General features: G+C 32.1%; 2 protein-coding genes and 1 pseudogene across 2 annotated transcripts; 2 read left to right on the forward strand and 1 right to left on the reverse strand.

Annotated features, from left to right (window-relative positions):
* Window positions 1-2,695: 2,695 nt before the first annotated feature.
* Window positions 2,696-4,145, forward strand: LOC123892249 (annotated as a pseudogene).
* An 835-nt stretch (window positions 4,146-4,980) lies between these two features.
* Window positions 4,981-9,472, reverse strand: LOC123889703 (elongation factor Tu, mitochondrial-like). The gene is made up of 12 exons (XM_045939163.1): window positions 9,159-9,472; window positions 8,997-9,072; window positions 8,768-8,860; window positions 8,569-8,643; window positions 7,218-7,322; window positions 7,016-7,106; window positions 6,676-6,881; window positions 6,300-6,383; window positions 6,016-6,081; window positions 5,878-5,940; window positions 5,470-5,710; window positions 4,981-5,331 (listed from the first exon to the last, which is right to left on the reverse strand). The coding sequence occupies exons 1-12, from the start codon at window positions 9,362-9,364 to the stop codon at window positions 5,261-5,263; spliced, it is 1,377 nt and encodes a 458-aa protein (XP_045795119.1). The 5' UTR covers window positions 9,365-9,472; the 3' UTR covers window positions 4,981-5,260.
* Window positions 9,473-14,975: 5,503 nt separating this feature from the next.
* On the forward strand, window positions 14,976-19,201 carry LOC123889700 (sugar transporter ERD6-like 7). The gene is made up of 18 exons (XM_045939160.1): window positions 14,976-15,235; window positions 15,345-15,407; window positions 15,971-16,060; window positions 16,161-16,220; window positions 16,318-16,383; window positions 16,500-16,565; window positions 16,641-16,716; window positions 16,841-16,905; window positions 16,992-17,084; window positions 17,185-17,265; window positions 17,380-17,464; window positions 17,569-17,612; window positions 17,701-17,763; window positions 17,854-17,913; window positions 17,995-18,048; window positions 18,142-18,201; window positions 18,340-18,454; window positions 18,588-19,201. The coding sequence occupies exons 1-18, from the start codon at window positions 15,062-15,064 to the stop codon at window positions 18,701-18,703; spliced, it is 1,431 nt and encodes a 476-aa protein (XP_045795116.1). The 5' UTR covers window positions 14,976-15,061; the 3' UTR covers window positions 18,704-19,201.
* Window positions 19,202-19,960: the final 759 nt, after the last annotated feature.

Here is a 19,960-nt window from a genome sequence, read left to right on the forward strand (position 1 = left end):
TCCAAGAAATCCCGGATTTTTTTACTAAAATTATTTATGGGTTTGTAAATTTTTGGGTTATAGGTTGTAGATTATTTGTTGGTTGAAGAATGATTTATGGGTTTGTGACGATAAATGTTGTTGGTGTTGTTTCCATATTCGTGAAGATGATCCATATGTGATTATGAATTTTGTTGTTGTTGTTGTTTTCATATTCATAAAAAAAATGAAGAAGAATGTTCTTGTTGTTTTCAAATCGTTGATGTTCCCCCCACCCCCGCCATTTTATATTTGATTTTGGTGAGTCACTTATACGTTGTCAAGCCACTAATCCAACATGTCACTTGCCAGCTCATCGAACCCATACCACATCACAGTTTAAAATGTTGACATATTTCATTAAGGATTAAAATTTATGAGTTTAAATTTTAGAGAATGAAATTGGAGGATTTAATAATATATATAACTTATTTAATTTTTAACTTAATCTAAAATTAATAATTTTATTTTTAATCTAGAAATTTAAGTTTTATGAATATTAATTAAAGAAGTTATAAAAAATTAACACATTATTAATTTTAAATTCAAAAATTCATTTAAAATATTAGATAATTCACACTTAATTAATTTTTTCTCATGAATCAAATATGATTATAGTCATGCATTTCAATAACAAATATTATTGTTTGTGTTAGTTGAAAATATTCATGTTGAAAAGTCTTAATTTTTTCAACAAATAGCACCAACAACTATATACACCTACAGTATATCTTGTAAAAATTAATATCACTCTCATTTTGTTTCATGTATTAAATACTTTAAATCATGCATGTCATGCAAGAATGAATATTATATATTGATTTAAATATAAAGTGATTGTATCGTAAATTTATCCTCTGTTATTTTATTTTTATAAACCTCCTATTACATTTATGTCTCTATTATTTATTAAATAACTTATTATATTTAAATAATTTTATTTATATCTTTCGCCTCTCATATGTTTTTCATCTATTCTTTTGTATATTTTTATTTTCACTTTCTTATTTTCACACACACACATGCATAAAATAAGTGTATCTCTAAATATTTAGACATATCATATTATATTTATTACTAATTTGATATTATATGTATTTTTAAAAAGATTTATGCTCTTTGTCAAAAATAAAATAAATTATATTCAAATGATAAAATTGTGCTTTTGAATTGTTTTTTTTTTTTTTAGATTTTGAATCGTTCAAACAGGTAAAAACGTGCAAATTTAATTAATTTTACATATTTTACATTTCACAAAGACTTAAATTGTGTAAATTTGTTTCGACCTGCGAACTATTTTAGCTTTAATTTTAACATGAGAGTCATGTGTAAAAACATAAAATTGATAGAATTTATGATATAAAACGAAATTTTAACGACTTTCATGTTGACAATTATCAACTACAATAATGAACCATGAAGATGGGCTTCTCTAAAAATTTACTCAATTCGTCCAACCACAGTTGAAAAATTAATTATCACGGGATTTGTATTTTCAATAGAATAGTCGAGTCGTGGGGTTCCAACCCCTCTTGCAAATGTATCAAAGTAAATTTTGTAAATCAAATAAAAACTAGTAAATTATTCGCACTCTAGCATAAGGTGCATAATAAATTCAGCCTACGCTGAATTGCAACATATTGAAAAATGTATGTGACGGCAACATGCATAAATTTAGCTTAGGGTGTGTTTGATTTGTTAAAGGGTAAGTACTGGACAGAACAGTACAAGACAGAACAGCACAATACATGACAGAACAGCACAGAACAAACTTTTGGGATATTGAACATTTTTTTTGTCTTATACGATATTTTGTTAATAAAATGATATTTTGGCATTTTAGACAACTTGTACTGCGGACAAAAAGTTGTGCTGTGGTTTAGTGAGGTACAAAAAATTCTGTTTTTGTCCTGTCCATTGCTTCCCAGTTTGTCCAGTTCCTGAAACAGTTTTACAATCAAACACAGTACAACTACAGTTGTCCTGTCCAGTCCCTTATTTTTAGCGAATCAAACGGACCCTTAGTCTCAATTCCTTAAACTATGCACATTCTATATTAAGGAAGATATCTGATTCTCTGATTTTAGATTGTATTATTTACAATATTATTCAAATATTTATTCGAATATTTTTAAACATATTTTAGAATTTTAGGGTTTAGGGAACATGGTAAAAAAATTATGGGGTTTGGGGAGTATGCATGAGGTCTTTAGTTCGATCCTCAGCTTCATTGTAAACTAGAAAAATGGAACAACTACGATCAATTCAAACACGACAATAACATTGTCCAGGCATAACTATTTTATCATTTTTAGGCAACTCTAATTTTCTAGTGATATCAACATTCCTCAAGTAAAGCCGAAGTCAATAGTCGGAGAAGAAAGCAGTGTGTCGCCCACCCTCATCGTTTCCAAGATTACACACACTCATCCTTTGTGACTCAACCTCCACCCTCAAGAATGGAAGAGACCTTGACAAAATTTATGCAAACGACCCAAGGCAACTTCGAGGCCATAAAAACGCGTCAAAAGGCAATGAAAGCTAGTCAAGAGACCTCCAATGGAAATCATGAGGCTTCAATAAAAAACTTAGAGGTCCAAATGGGACAACTATCAAGACAATTATCAAGTTTGCAAAATAGCGGAGGATTTGGGGTAACACTAAGGACAACCCAAAAATGAAAGTTGCAAAGGTAATAAATTTGAGAAGCCGTGAAGTGCCGGATCCGAAGGTGAGTGAGAAGCCTAGAAAGAAAAAAGAGAGTGAGGGTGAAGTCGAAAAGGTAAGAAACGAAGGAGTTGAAAATGTGAGAAGGGTGTAGTTGATCTCTGCCTCAAATTTCTTGGATGTTTCCATGCTTACGCCTTTTCAAAACAAGGTGCAATTAGTATACTGGTTTACTGATTTTAGCATTTTAGTTTAAGAATGTTCTATTGAATCTTGTGACAGTCTAAAAATAATAAAAGTTTTATCATTGCTTCTGACATGACCACGTTGAATACGTTTCAAACCACAGAGAAATTATCACCGGCTTAATAAACGTAAAAATCCATATTAGTTTGCAATATATGTTATGTAAATAGCTCTCAATATAAAGATGGCAATAATTTACTTGTCCTTGGTCCAAAATCTTCTTGAACATCAGTTACCGTTAATTTCAGAGGACCACCCCACCACGGTAAACTTAGGTTCAGGAAACACCAATACAAAGTAATTTATTAAAACTCCGATAAAAAAAATTGACCAATATCCAGCTAAGAACAAAACATTAATCATCACCAATAGCAAATAAAATATAGATGCAAAGAAATCAGCAATCAATATATTAAACAAAAGGAATTATATGAGTTTGACGGCAACCCTAAATCCATGAAATACACCATCAACATACCTGCATCAGACCCAAAACCTCAACTTCATCACCAACTTTGATGATTCCTTGTTCAACACGACCAGTAGTAATTGTTCCTCTTCCCTTAAACACAAATTAAAAATATAAAGTAGCAGACTTGACATTCTGGATAACATTGCTTTAAATTCTGATCTTGATTTGCAATATACGAGATGAAACCAAGGCTTATAGTAATTTCTTGCTCAAGAAATATAAAGTTAATGCCTTTTTCTCTTTGATCAACAAAAAGAAAGTCAAAATTAAACCGCCACAAAAGAAGAACAAGAAAATCAACAGAGAAAGAGATCTCTACAAGAACTTTTCACATGCATGTGAGAGCCTTTTGTCCTTGATAGTGAACAAAAAAAAAAGGTCAGAAAACAATTATTCCTTCGTTGAAGAAATCAGGCAATGAGCTTCCAGAGCTTCTTACACAAATTTCTGCTAGCATTGTGGGACTTGTCTTAATGTCCTATTATCTGTAACCTGTAAGCTAGCTTGTGGAAGGCTTTTTCTTTCTGCATCAAGCTTGTTCAACACCGGATTGGGATTTTGGTTAGTTTGGCTTTCTTGGTCAGTAATTAATCTAAGGGCCACAATTGATAGCATCAGCAGACATGCTGCAAAGTTGGGTTTAAAAGAAGAGGAAATGATTCAAAAACTTGATAAGAGGATTAGAGATATTTACTTTGGCTCCATAGCATTGCTAGCAATGGCAGTACTAAGTATTGGTTGAGTAACATTTCCCAAGACTTAGTTATTTGAACTGTAAATGACGAACGATTATCTGGGTGATGCTCAATTATGTGGATGTAGAATACAATGATGGCTAAGCAATTCTCCTATGAAATCTTTCAGGGCATTAGTTTGTAATATAGTATTATAATTTTGCTATGAATCAAGCAAAATGACTTTCTTTAGTACTTAAAGAATATTACCACTAGAACATAGGTCAAGAACAAATTGTCAAAATTACTCACATACGCATCTAAAGCTCTTACTGTTAAACTTGAATCATATGTGAAATGCACATATCAGTGCACTATATTATATATATAAGAAATTCAGTCTAAAAATTACATATCTATGCACTATATAAGAAATCCAGTCTATTAGTCTTAGCTCAACTAATAAAAAATGTTGAAATTGTTAGGAAAGTATATCTGTGTGTGAATTTGTGATGACTTTATCATTTCGTCAATATACCAAAACAAAAAAATCAAAAACCCCCCATTCCTCAATTTTAATTGCGGATGAACCTCCACTTTATAAATCAAGTGAAGATCTATAAAGATGATAAAAAAAATGTTTATTAAATGAAACACCATATGGGAAAAGCATAAATCGTTAGAACAAAATCTGACATGGACCAGACCTGAGAAACAAAAAATTATATAGATGTGTCGTAGCTCATACATCTATTAAGCAACGATCATAAGAGAGTGGTTCACTCATTCGTTTTATTTTAACCTTATACAGACATGCTAGAGTTCAATCTTGTGGTCATTGTTTACATAATTTGCATGCTAGAGTTCATACACAATATGATAAACTTATTTGATATCTTTGACTCAATGTATAAAGAGAAAATTCATTCACAAATTCATAAAGCAGGAACAGTCTGCAGCTATCAAGAGCATATTTTTAGGAGTGATCAAGAGCATGTTGACAATTTATGAACTACAAAAAAATTAACCATGACAGATGGGCTTCTCTAAGATTTACTCAGTTTGTCCAACCACAACTGAAAATTAATAATCACATGGTTGTATTTTCAATAAAATAGTTGGGTTGTGGGGTTCCAACCCTTTTTGCAAATGTGTCAGGCTAAATATTTGAATCACGCACTTTTCAGTTCATCACTTTCGACACCACACCTGCACCAACTGTTCTGCCGCCCTCTCTCAATGCAAATCTTTGCCCTGTAAAATCAAATAACAAACCGTAAATTAATTGTAAAACATTGTATGTGACATTGAGTTTGAATAACATGCACAAACATCATTCCCCTTTTGTATATACAAAAGAAAAAAAAAATCATCATTAAATTATAGACGGACCTTTGTCAAGTGGAACAGGTAAAATCAATTCAAACACGGCAGTAACATTGTCTCCAGGCATAACCATTTTAACATTTTCAGGCAACTCTACTTTTCCAGTAATATCAGCAGTCCTCAAGTAAAACTGAGGTCTATAGTTAGAGAAGAAAGCAGTGTGTCGCCCACCCTCATCTTTTGTGAGCACATATATCTCTGCCTCAAATTTCTTGGATGTTTTTACAGAACCGGGCTTAGCAATGACCTTTTCAAAACAATGGTGAAGTTAGTAAATTGGTTTCTGATTCTAGCATTTTAACTTCAGAACTCTACGAACTTTTACCGAAACAAGTACAAATCAATATAATACATTTCTCTTAAATCTTGCAACACTGTCTAGCAAATAGGTAAAGCTTGACCATAATTTCTAACCTGACCACGTTGAATGTCTTCACGTTTTAGACCACGGAGAAGAAGACCAACATTATCACCGGCCTGAGAAATGTAAAAATCCATATTAGTTTGATATATAAGTAAATAGCCCTCAATATAAAGATAATAGTAACTTACTTGTCCTTGATCCAAAATCTTCTTGAACATCTCGACTCCAGTAACTGTTGTTTTCAGAGGACCACCCTACCAGGATAAACTAAGGTTTAGGAAACACCATAACAATGCATAACTCTGATAAAATATTTTGATCAATATATATCTAATAACAAAACATTAATAATCATCACCAATAGCAAATAAAATATAGTAGCAAAAGAAATCAGCAATCAATATATTAAACAAAAGGAATTATGCGAGTTTGATGGCAGCCCTAAATCCAGAAAATGACACAATCAACATACCTGCATCAGACCCAAAACCTCAACTTCATCACCAACTTTGATGATTCCTTGTTCAACACGACCAGTAGCAACTGTTCCTCGTCCCTTAACACATTAAAAATATAAAGCAGCAGAATTAACATTCTTGCTTTGCCATATATGAGATGAAATCAAGGCAGATTGTGATACTTCGATATTCTCTCTTTTTTAAAATTAAAAAACTAGAACAAAAAATAAAATAAAATGTTTTTCAAGATATCATATCCAACAGCAAGGCTTAAAAATACCTCAACACTAACAAGTATTGTAAGAATAATATAACCAAGCATGTATTTACTGAAATGAGTTGGCATTCTTAAAAAATGTAACATTATAAAAAGAACTGATGCCCTTTTACCTGAATTGAGAATACATCTTCAATGGGCATCAAGAAAGGCTTGTCAAGCTGGCGAACAGGGTCAGGAATGTACTCATCTACAGCATCCATTAATTTTAGAATGGCCTTTCTTCCAATCTCTTCATTTGTACCTTGTAACGCAGACAATGCGGAACCTCTAATGATAGGGATATCATCCCCAGGGAATTTGTAGAAGTTCAGAAGCTCTGCCAGATACAAAATTAACAAAAAACCACTTCAAAATTTAACAAATATGAGGACTACAGAAAGTTACGATGGGTGCATTCATATCATGAATAGTGCAAAGGGAAGGAATGTGAAGTCTTAGAGAAACACCTACCACGGAGCTCCATTTCTACAAGCTCTAACAACTCTGGATCATCAACAGCATCAACTTTATTTAAAAAGCACACAAGAGATGGTACACCAACCTGCAGAATTCATGTAACATAAAAATGAGTGTTGATCTAGAAGCAAGGATGTAACGGTAGACCAAAAAGCTTGCTTCCATTGTTTACAAACCACTTCAATAGAATACCTACTTGGCGAGCTAGAAGAATGTGCTCCTTGGTTTGAGGCATTGGTCCATCAGGAGCAGATACAACAAGGATGCCGCCATCCATTTGGGCAGCTCCAGTAATCATATTCTGCAAAGTAAACGATTATTAAATATGTGCATAACCAGACAAGCACAAAACCGCAAAACCATTAAAATTGTTAATTGTATTAATGGCTGAATAAAAAACTATTTTGTTATTTAAATTTACATGAAAGAAAACTAATAGAGAAACACCTAATAGGACATTTAGGCATGCTTTAAAACCAAAGTCACGTAAGACAAAGCATTTATCTAAGAGACACAGCAAAACCATAACAATTTTTTTAGTGATCTTTTTAATAATTTTCCTTGCATATTTAATTTCAATAGAGAATGAAACTGCACAAGCGCCAATTTGACAATATTGAGAATTCTGTTAACACTTACAAGAACAATAACAACAATCAGACCTTATCCCACCAAGTAGGGTCGGCTACATGGATCAAACGACGCTATAATCTTCTATGATATATCATATCTGTATCCAAATCATTAAGTTTTAGATATTTCTTAATATTTTCTCTTATAGTTTATCTAAGTCTTCCTCTGCCTCTGACAATTTGACTACCCTCCATCTGATCTTCTTTTCTTACTACAGAATCTATGGGTCTTCTCTCCACATTCCCAAACCACCTAAGCCAAGTTTCCGCCATATTTCTACGGTGCTGCCCCAATTCTCTCTCTCTCCCTCTCTCTCTCTCTCTCTCTCTCTCTCTCTCTCTATAATGTTGTCCTTCCTAATACTATCTCATCTAGTCTTACCACACATCCAACAAAACATCCTCATCTCTGCTATGCTCATTTTATTACTGTGCTCATTTTTTACCACCCAATACTCCATCCCAATTCCCAAGCCAAGATAAAAGGAGCGGGCTGTGTTAGGCAGTCAACAGCCAACATAAAACTTAGTCAAATCTCTATGACATAGACCAAATTCTTAAATATGTTAAAACTTAAACTAATTTCATTCATTCCAAAAATAGATTGCATAAAACATGATGATGTTTGTCCAAAAATATTTCATTGTCTTGAAACATCATAACATCACTTTTGAAAACCTGTTTCCAATGTGCCAAGTGTAAAAATGTACATAAAGCCATCTAATCTATATAAGAAAGTTAATTGAACTTCGATGTTTCTGTTACTTATTTTTTGAAATTCGACTTAGCAAAGTGTAACTTAAAAAAATATACGCCTAACATTAGGACCCTGCAATAGCACGGGTCTATTACTAGTTGTATATAAATTAAAATCATAAACAAAATATTTCTCGGCAATATTTTAGACCAACTTACTTTAACATAATCGGCATGTCCAGGGCAATCTACATGTGCATAATGCCGTTTTGCAGTCTCATACTCAACATGAGCCTGAAAATAGAATCATCAAGCAATCAATTACATTTACATAAAAATTGATTCACAAAACATAAAAAAAACCTAACAAATCAATTCCACTGAATAAAAAAAACAACAAAAAAAACAAAGTCCAAACCGTAGCAATTGTAATTCCTCTCTTCTTCTCTTCAGGAGCCTTATCAATTTCATCAAAAGCAACAGCTTTAGCATTCCCTTCATCAGCAAGCACCTACACAAACACAATGAATCAACTCTAAAACCTAATCGATTTGATAACAGAAAGCATCATTTCCCTTCAAATTTTTACAAAAAAAGAAAAAAAAAAAAAACAAAAAAACACCGAAACGAAGAAATCGGATACTTACTCTGGTGATTGCAGCGGTGAGTGTAGTTTTACCGTGATCTACGTGTCCAATAGTTCCAACGTTAACATGAGGTTTTCTGCGATCAAATCAAAGCAAAACAAAAACGGAATAAATAAACAGTTACGATTTGAAAAAAGTGAAGAGTGAGAGAAAGAGAGTTACGTTCTGGTGAAAGTAGCCATGGATCTCCACCATGGATTGGAGGAGGAGGAGGAGGAAGAAGAAGGAGTAGTGGTATCATTGGTGAGAGGTGATTGAGATTGCGGCGAACGAGTGAGGGAAGTGTGGAATTGAGAAGAAAAGAGAAAAGGAGAAAGACGTTTGGAGGTAGAAGATGAAGAGTTTCGGAGAACAAGAGTAGAAGCCATTGATTGATTTGGTTTGAAGGTGAATTTGGTGGCGAGGGTTTTAGGTTCAGAGAAAGAAAGAAATGTGAAAAAAGTGAGATGAGGAATGAAATAAGAAAAAGGGTTTTAGAATTAGAATGGGCGACCCGACACCGACCCGAACGATATGCGCGGCCCAAACTTTTGGGGTGGACTGTGGTCTGTGGAACTGTAAACTACAAGTCATTATTTTTCATTTTATTGTTGATTATTATTGACTTGAAACAAGTTTGAATTGTTTTCTTGTTAAGTTTTTCTTTTAATAAATGGATGAACTTTAAAACAAGTCAAAATTTACACATACAGGTATATCACAAAGTAAGAAAATAAACTAAAACATAAATACTTAAATCCACCGACAAATCCTTGCAGACACTCGAACCCTAGTCCTCCACACAACACCCACGGCTAAAACAAAAAAAGGCCTTAAAGGTAAAATAAAAGCGTTAGTTAGTTCAGTGATGATTGACTCTGAACTTGGTAGGAAAAACCACGGTTCGATTCCCGCAACTGCGATCGAAAGGGGCTGAAATCATTTGATGTTAGAACTGACCCCCGAACCAGATTAAACTGATGGTGAAAGCCCAATATATATATATCTTCTATAACAATAATAAAGGGAAAACATTTTTTTTGGTGTAGCCTTTTTTTAAAAATCCCAAAATACCCTTGAAATTTTTCATTTTAAATATTCAAAAATCAAATCCTATATCTGTTACTATTTCAAAAAAATTATGTTAACGGCTTATATTATCAATGCGACAAACAAATGTTTCACTACGATTTTTGTTTCACATCCATCTTTTCTGTTGATCTTTAACATTGAAAATACGCACAATGGAAGACCATGTCAGTGATGGTGCTTTAATTTCAAGACTCTTTCTCTCACTCTCTCCCTTTCTCTTTGGTTCTTCATCTATTGTTATTTTTTTTTTTGTTAGTGTTCATCATTTGTGTTGTGCATTAATGTTTGTTCCATTTTTTTCTCATTTGTGTTGTTCATTAATATTGGTTCGAATTTTTTTCTCTTTCTACAAAAGTGTTCAAATGGCTTCAAGCCTTCAACCATGTATATACTCAGTATTTGAAATATTTTATTATTATTTGAAGTTTGAGAATGTTGGTAAAATATATACTCATTCTTTGTTTCAGTTGTTACTACCATGCGATAATCACATTTCATGTTTGGTTGAGTCTTTATTACATTGCTTCATTTATAATGTTTTTATATTACGACGATTGAATGAACATCTCATGGAGTATCTCAATGAAATGGATTCTACTTTTTGATTGAATCTGCAAGTGTTTTAGAACAACCAAATATTTAATTATAAGTTTTTTTTTTTTTTTTTTACTCATGGTAGCATGGTAGTTTTGTATTTAGAGTACAATATTTAAGCAGCAATTGAATACAAAGAAAATGAACATATTTTATCTTTTAACCCATTTGAGGTTGGTCGAGTGGTGTTGGCTTGGACCCTTGGAGTATGCTCCTCTCAAGGTCTCAGGTTCGATTCCCATTGGTGCTAATTTCGGTGGGCTAAGTCCATACAGAGCAAAAAAACTCTGGCTTTAAATGGGGCCCCCGCAAGTGGGTGGTGGGATTGGTCCCCTTAGATTAGTCGGTCCTAAGGCCGGATACCAAGTTTTCAAAAACATATTTTATCTTTTAATTTTTAGGAATTTAGAGCATCAATTATTTATTTTTATCGTCATTTATATATTGGGGTACATATATATTTGGAATGTTTTCACTACAAATTCATGGACGTTAGGGACAACCATCTTTTTTTTTTTTTTTTTTTTTCAATTGTGCTTACATCATAGACATTAATATAATGCTATGTTTTTTTTTCATTCAATTGATTTCATTTCTACTTTTCTATTTAATTTTTTACATCTTATTTCAGACCTAATTTCAAAATCGTTGCAAAAGATAAAAGTAAATGTCAGAGAGAAAAGAAAGATGGGAAATCATATTGACATTTTTTGAAAAGCATAAAAGGTTTGTCATGCATCAGGAGCTTCACACCTACAACGAGTATATGCTATAACATTGAAGGAAAAATCACACGCAAAAGGTATTTTTCTACTCTTTCTATTTTTCCAGTAATTATATCTTAACTTTTCCAAAAATTGTAATTTTTCCAAAAGATAAAAACCTCATTTTTCAATTTTGATGATTGATGTCATTGTATCTTAGCATTAATTGTCTCTTTTGTACTTCCATTTTTTAACGAAACTTATTGTACGCTTTACAATCTCATTTTTCTTTTTGGCATCTGTTCAAGGTTGACGAGGAGAGAAGACACTTCACACCATCAACAACAAAAAAATAGATATAGAAAAGAAGGGGAAAGAGTGGGAGAAGACTATAGCAAGGAAAAAAGTATGAAAACAGAAGGTCATCCTTACGAAAGGCACACAAAATGATTAAAGAAGAAGTAGAAGATTAGAGAGAAGTTTGATTATTGTTTTAAGTCAAAAATCTATTTTTTATCTTCACAAAGACATCTATGATCATGAAATCAACAATTAACAAACATATAGTTTGTCTTATTTTTAACTATGGATGTATATCTCTCTCTATAAATACTTATCTTGACCGGAACATTGATAGTTATGAAAATGGATTGTCATTTTATGTTCAAAGTTTTTTTTTCTATTGACAACCATCATGAACTTTCATTCTTATGTTCTACACATCGAATGGAGTCTTTTTGAAAATACTTTTCAAATATAAGATCACATTTTTTCAAATATAAGATCACATATTAACATATATTGGTAACAAGTTGTTTCTTTACCTATTATGTCAATCAATTCACAAAAAATACAACTTTTATTTAAATGAAAACTAAAAGTACGCAAAAATTGAATTGAATAAAAATTAAATTCTTAGTAAAATATTTACGGTTTATATATGATAGAAAAATAAAAAATGCGAACCACACAAACGGGCACAGAACTTGCCCGTTTGACCGCTAGATGCCAAAAGAAGCGGACACGTTCCGTGCCCGTTTGTGTGATCCACTTTTTCTATTGCGCTAACATGTACTTTAATTTTATTTCTTATTATTTTTTTCAATCCAGCGGCCGTCTGTGTGTTCCGTTTTTTCTATTCTGCTAAGTTGGATAAAAATATTATATTATAGATTTTTCATATATATATATATATATATATATATAAATATATAAATAGTTGGTTTTTGAAAAACAACAAATTAAGTCACATTAAAAATGAAAGACATTGTCAAACACTCTGTTCCATGATTTTGTTTTTTAAGTCTTTTTTTATTTTTTATTTTTTATTTATGGTGCTGGATTTTTTTTGTCTTATTTTTACTACAATGTGTGTATTTTTCAAGTTTTTTTTTGTTTTCACACATAATAGTCAAATATATACACATTCCATCACCACAATAAAAAATCAATTCCGTTCAAACAATAAACCTCGTGTTATCAACCACACATAAAATGGAAGCCCCTAATCCAAACAAGAGTTGTTGCGCCACAAACTCATCATAACTCAATAAATTGAAGAAGAAACACACTGAACAAATATAAACTCTGCATATCATATATAACATGATGAATTTATTTACATCAAAGAGAGAAAAGAATGAAAATTATTTTGTTTTATTTTTGACAAAGAGAAAGAACATTATTTTTAGTATTAAGATATTATTTAGACGAGACATCGAAAAATTGAGAGTATTTATCCAATACCAATAAGAATAAATAAATCAAATGTATAAATTGTAAATAAATCAAATGTATAGATTGCATGTGTTATAAACAAATTAACTTTTACTTTACATATTAAATTTTATATGCGACTAATTTTTATTAGTTGTTGGATAATTAATTTATTTATTTTTAATATTTTGCATTCTATTGAAGTCCTAGTTTAATTTGTTCTATCTCTTCTCTCTTTTTCTCCCTATAAACTCATATTGTTAACATTGTAAATACCAACAGGACAGTTGGTATCACAACACTTCGTAAAAAAAAAAATACTCTATTTAATTCTTACATCTAATAAAGAGATAAATTATATTTTAGATTTATTAAATAATTAATGTATCGCGGTAACACCTGATGGTTAGTCCTTTTAAAGGTCACCTATTTGGTTTAAGATCCTGATTACGACGGTTTAGAAAAAGAAGAGTTTATTGTAAATGATTTGACAAAGAATTTGGTTAAAGAATAGAAAATTTAGTACTACTCTTCATCAGCACAAATAATATGAAATATAGACTACCTATACGGATCTAGAAATCAATCACACGGAGGGTCGGATTTCCTTTTTTAATAATAAATAATAGAGTTAAATATATATTTTTTCCTTATAAAATAACGAGTTTTTATGTTCAGTCTATTAAATTTTAACTGAAAATATCATCTAAAATCTTGTAGTTTGGTAAGAATAGTCCCTATTTTCAAATATTTTTACCAAAAATTGATACTTTTAGTCCTCAAAATAATTGCTATAAAATACAAATATGGACTAAAAGTAAATTTGTTGAAGGACAAAACTTAAAAACTCTTAATTTTATAAAGACAAAAACTATATTTAACTCAAAATTATAAGATGAAATCACAATAATTTATTTAGAAGCACCTAAAACAAGAGTGAATAAATTAAAAAATATCATTAACAACTCATATATATTAAAAATTATACATATTAAACATATTTACGGGAGAGGGCCCCTACTTCCTCCCCCGCCCCCCGGGTCTGTCCCGGCCTACATTGGTGTACAAAACAAACATAAGATTCTTCTGGACACATTTATTTAAAATAAAATGCTAAATAGTGTTTTCTGAAAATTAGTTAAGGAAATCAAATACTACTATATTAGTATTATCTTGGAATGAAAAATGTTGTTTTCAACTAAAATTTGTCCTTTTTGGTTCATAACTAGTGCACCGGGGCATTGGTTAGCACGACTCTTATTTAAATATGTACTGCTACACTTGTTGAGTGGATAATTGTGATAGGTTCATAAATATTGTTTATAAATTTTTGTATATTAAAAACTATTTGCGGATCTATTAGAATTATCCACCTCAGTAATGTGCCAATACATGTCCAAATAAGATGTCTACGAGAGAGTTGTGTATAAATCCACATTGTAAATATTGTTCTTCTGGGGACCGACTTGGGCAGGGGCTTGGGCCCCCTCCCTCTTGTTCATTGTCTTACAATACTAATAATATATGTGTAGTCATATTGAATAAATAACGTTTAAGGTCATGCTAAATAGTATTTTTAGGGCAATGATTAAGGAAATACAAATGGAATGCACTACTTTTAAAATTATACTATCAATTTTTTGAAGGAAATTTTTTTTGTTAGACTTCACTTAATCATCTTTCTACTGAATTCAGACTTTACTTATTTAACATTTAATATTACATTTTTCGGCCCCTATCTCATCAATTTCTGGATCCGTCCTTTGTTCTTCCCATTGATCATGTCATCTACTTCAGTCTAACGGGTAAGATCCACCCAGCTGGTTTTCCTATAGTAATAAATTATTTTCCTTTTATACCAATAACAACATTCATTGCAATTTTTTTTTATATAGACATAGTCACTATCATATCATTGTCATTAGTACTACTACTACCTATAGGAAGTAAAATTATACACACACTCACACACAGGTTGAAATGAAGATGGAAATCAAAGAGGATGATGTTGAAGGTGGTGGTAAGCAGATCAAAGGAGGAATAAGAGAACCATTGATACATGCAAGCAAAGAACAACATCATCATGATCATCCATGGATGGTTTACTTCACCACATTCATTGCTGTTTGTGGTTCTTATGAATTTGGTGCTTGTGTAAGCTCTTTTCTAGATTCTTGCTTGCTTGGTACTTTAATTGACTAAGAGTTTTATGAAAAATGTTTTTCCTTATGGAATCTATTTTATTATTATTTTGTTTATCCAGGTTGGATATTCATCTCCAACTCAAGAAGCTATCAGGAAGGATCTTAATCTGTCTTTGGCAGAGGTAAGCCAGTAGCTATTCAAAATTTAATTAATTGCATAACCCTTTGGACTAATGAAAACGCGGGGAATAAATAAACCATCAATTTGATCTCTGTAAACTATCACCCTCTCTCCGGTTTGATTCCTGCACTATAGAAATATGTTTTTGGTTTACAATGGAGCTGAGATCGAACCCAAGACCTCATGCGTACTACTCAAATCCCTGCACTATAGAAATATAATAAGTAGCCCGTAAACAATTTTTAATTCATCAAGATAGTTCCCTAGTCATCATTCGTTCTGCTATTCCTAGTCTTTTAGTAAGAAATTTGCAGCAAGAAATTAATACAATGTTCTTAAAGTATAAAGCTTGACCTATCAAAACTAAAATGCATGCTATGTTAGTGATGTAAAAGAACTTGCACAAACATTGACAGCACAATTTTAGTGGCAAAATCATGATTATCATGTACTCAACATGTTTGTATAACTTTTAATTTATGGATTTGATTCCATTGCTGTAAAACTAGAACTGCATTTGGTGTAATTTTCTCTTGTTTTTGCTGATTGAATGTATGCGCGCAGTACTCTTTGTTTGGCTCCATCTTGACTTTCGGTGCAATGATTGGCGCAATAACAAGTGGAACTATTGCTGATTTCGTTGGACGAAAGGGGGTAATTTCAGTAAAATTATGTTGTGTTTTTTGGGATTAACTTCCAAATTGTTAATTATTTTCAAGGTAAATAAAAAGTTGGTTTTGCAATATATATGCAGGCAATGAGAGTGTCGAGCGCTTTCTGTATTGCAGGGTGGCTTGTTATTTACTTTTCTCAGGTTCTTACTACAAAACTTATGTGATTTATTTTGTCATAAGTCATAACTATTCTCCAAGGATTAACTGAATTTTTTTCTTATTCTCTTATATATTTAGGGTCCTGTGCCTTTGGATATTGGGAGACTAGCAACAGGATATGGAATGGGAGTTTATTCATATGTGGTTGGTTTTAGTTCTACTTTTTCAATAAAATTATGCTCACGAATCCATTTTAAGACACTTGCATATGTTTAAGTTATTAAAGTGTAACAGTATATTTGATGTATTATATATATAAGGTTCCTGTATTCGTAGCAGAAATTGCGCCAAAAGAACTCCGAGGAACCTTGACTACCTTAAATCAGGTATATTTTTGCTACACACTGTAACTTCATATGAGATCTCGATAATAAGTTAACAACCTTGACTGTCTTTTGTAGTTTATGATTGTTATTGGGGGGTCTATGTCATTCATAATTGGAACAGTACTTTCATGGAGGGCTTTATCTATAATCGGTCAGTTTTCTTCGCAATTTGAATATAATTCCACTAAGAAGAAGACTACATGAAGAACATCAAGTTTATAACATTATAAATTAATTGAAACTTTTGAGTATTAGATAAGTGTTTGCAATTGCAGGTCTTATTCCCACTGCTGTGTTGCTTTTGGGTTTGTTCTTAATTCCAGAATCTCCTAGATGGCTGGTAAGTAATAAATTTAGAGTAATATATGAAGTGATTAGCACAATTTCAAGAGTTCCAAGTACCGATCGACCAAATAATCACTGCAGGCAAAGAGAGGATGTGCGAAAGATTTTGTGGCAGCATTGCAAATACTTCGCGGTAAAGATGCTGATATATCTCAAGAAACAGAAGAAATTCAGGTTACTATATTTCTGTGACTTTGCCTTCATGCACAATATTAAAAAGAGAATTCCAAAAACAATGCAATTTTAAGCTGGTGTATCTGTCACCGCAACACAGGATTATATAACTAGTTTAGAACAGCTCGCAAAACCAAAGATGCTGGATTTGTTTCAAAAAAGATATTTACGCTCACTCACGGTAGGTAACTATAATTCCACTTTTGATATCAATTCATTTTCTTTAAGAATGTGTGTGGAAAATGACAGGTTATATTCCACCTTCTCATGTTAATATTGATCTATTCATGATCAGATTGGTGTAGGTCTTATGGTTTGCCAGCAACTTGGTGGAATCAATGGAGTTTGCTTTTATACTAGGAGTATTTTTGATCTAGCAGGTACTTAATTTTGTAACTGTAACTCTTCATTCCAAGAATGAATAAGATTCATGAAGAACTCTTATTTTTATTCTGTTATGGCGTATTTGTGTATTTTGTCGTAGGATTTCCTTCCACGACGGGGAGTATAATTTATGCTATCATTCAGGTTCTTATTTTTAACTTAACCAATAGTCCTTGGAAAATCTGATTTTGTTTCCCTCAAACCAACTCAATCATGTTTTTTAATTTCGCAGATTGTAATCACGGGTGTTGGAGCAGCTCTCATAGATAAAGTAGGCAGGAAGCCGCTACTATTGGTAAATTCAAAACAGAAAACAACTTATCATCAAACTTTCATTTGCTTATCCTCTTCATGTATCATATTGTTATTTCTTTGTTTCAATTAGGCATCTGGATCAGGATTGGTTGCAGGATGTATATTTACCGCAGCTGCATTCTATCTTAAGGTACATTCGAACTAAAAACATTATAGCTTCAAGTTTTTAATCCGGATATTTATGTAAAAGTGACTTCCTTGAGTGTAACAGGTTCATGATGTCGGTGTGGGAGCAGTTCCAGCACTTGCCCTTACCGGCATACTGGTATGGCTCTCTTTCTCTACCGATGCTGTTTTTTATGTATCACAAAACATGTACTTATTCTCCACGCGACATTTACGTCTTCCACGATATTAGGTCTATGTAGGATCTTTTTCAATAGGAATGGGAGCAATTCCATGGGTCGTGATGTCTGAGGTACACCTCGATCCCTTCTTTTCTTTTTCTTTGATTTGGGGACAAGCTATGTATGCTTGTTACTTTGCTAAAATAAACTTCAAATTGGCGATTAAAAACATGGCACAAATTTTTCTCAAATGTAACCTCGTGTTGCAGATATTTCCTGTAAATATTAAAGGGCAGGCAGGAAGCATAGCGACGTTAGTGAACTGGTTTGGCGCATGGTTATGCTCCTATACTTTCAACTTTCTCATGGGTTGGAGCTCCTATGGTAAATACATTATTTCTCATATTTATTTCATTTAAAGGAGTAATGATCTGATTTATTATATGATAACAATTCTCTCATTTTTGTTCAAGAAACCTATAGAACATAGAACTTTACTTGTATTTATGATTTTCAGGTACATTTGTTCTTTATGCTGCAATCAACGCGCTAGCTATATTATTTATAGTTTTAGTAGTGCCAGAAACCAAAGGTAAGAGCCTTGAACAATTACAGGCAGCCATTAACGCGTAGGAGGTTTGCGATTTGCGGTGTTTTGGTGAAACAACAAAGGATGCAAGTTGATGAATCACTAGCAGTATTTTTTGTAGTTTTGAGAGGAAATACAACTTTTAATCAAACATTACATCCAAGAATTACTTATAGGGGACTAGAAAACATGGCAAGTTGTTGAGAAGTTACCTTAACCCTTTTAAAGGGTTTGCAGAGGCTACCATATAATTAATTAATTCGGAAAGTACCAAACTGTTGTTAAGTAATAAAAATTCGTATTTACTGGTATTGTTCTTATGTTTAACTAAACAAATAAATTAATTTAGGATCAATAAATAACATGCGGGGTTTGAGACTTTTGCAATAAAATTGAAACCAGAACTTTTTAAGAAAAAAAGAGCCACTGGGAATTATTTAGAATCTCTCTTTATCCTTATATGTTACAGCCTTACAGGTATTCTACGGTTTAGCCATCAACAATGAAAAGATTATTCTATAAGTTGGCCTAATTTTTTTTCTTCTTTTTCTTTTTCCGAAGTTGTTATAACTTTTTTCTTTTTAACATAAGTTGTTGTTATATGTTAGATTGAATTACTATTTTTAATACGTATTTTTTATGGTGATTTATGTTCCTACTTTTTTTTATAAGAAAATGAATTAAACTAAAACGAGATAAACTAATCCCTCTTACATCATCTTCTTTCAAAGCAAAAGGAGAAACATCAAAAAAATTGCAATTAAAATCTAAAGAAGAGTGCTTTTTCAAAAAAAAAATCTAAAGAAGAGTGTTCAAGATTTGCTAACCGGGATTAGTCTCCCTATACACATGATATACTGAAGTTCTCCATCCAGGGCGGTGGAAAAGAAAGATTACCTCTTGGAGAAAAGGTTGGTGAAGGCATTTGGAGTTGAGCCTGAATTGATCATATTAACCACCATATTAACCACGACTAGAGAATCCATTTTAAAAACCGACGTCTCTGATATTCAACTGACTTGTCATATCTATTCCAATACGAAGGGTCCATAGTTCCGCCCACACAACAGAGCATTATCCAAGTCTATTATAGAAGCCACAAATGAATTTGCCATGCGAATCTCTGATCAGGCCTCCACATGTAGAAATTCATGTAGACTTTTATGTGACCCATCAATATTAACCTTATAATGATCTTATGGTGGAGGTATCCGAAACATCAATACTGCTCCCCGATTAATGGGGTTGAGTCGCCTCATTAGTATTGGAGGTTGATATAATGAAATTAACTTGGTTAGTTA

This window comes from Trifolium pratense, linkage group LG6, assembly GCF_020283565.1.
Source record: "Trifolium pratense cultivar HEN17-A07 linkage group LG6, ARS_RC_1.1, whole genome shotgun sequence".
Classification (NCBI taxonomy): Eukaryota; Viridiplantae; Streptophyta; class Magnoliopsida; order Fabales; family Fabaceae; genus Trifolium; species Trifolium pratense.

Bases quoted from the DNA above. Each gene is read 5' to 3' on its own strand.
- LOC123889703 (XM_045939163.1), bottom strand. From the start codon at position 9,364: ATGGCTTCTACTCTTGTTCTCCGAAACTCTTCATCTTCTACCTCCAAA. The intron at 9,073-9,158 runs GTAACTCTCTTT...ATTTGATCGCAG, and splicing joins ATGGCTACTTTCACCAGAAC to AAAACCTCATGTTAACGTTG. The intron at 6,082-6,299 runs GTATGTTGATTG...TTATCCTGGTAG, and splicing joins AGGTTTTGGGTCTGATGCAG to GGTGGTCCTCTGAAAACAAC.
- LOC123889700 (XM_045939160.1), top strand. From the start codon at position 15,062: ATGAAGATGGAAATCAAAGAGGATGATGTTGAAGGTGGTGGTAAGCAG. The intron at 16,717-16,840 runs GTCAGTTTTCTT...TTGCAATTGCAG, and splicing joins GAGGGCTTTATCTATAATCG to GTCTTATTCCCACTGCTGTG. The intron at 17,085-17,184 runs GTTACTATATTT...ACCGCAACACAG, and splicing joins AAGAAACAGAAGAAATTCAG to GATTATATAACTAGTTTAGA.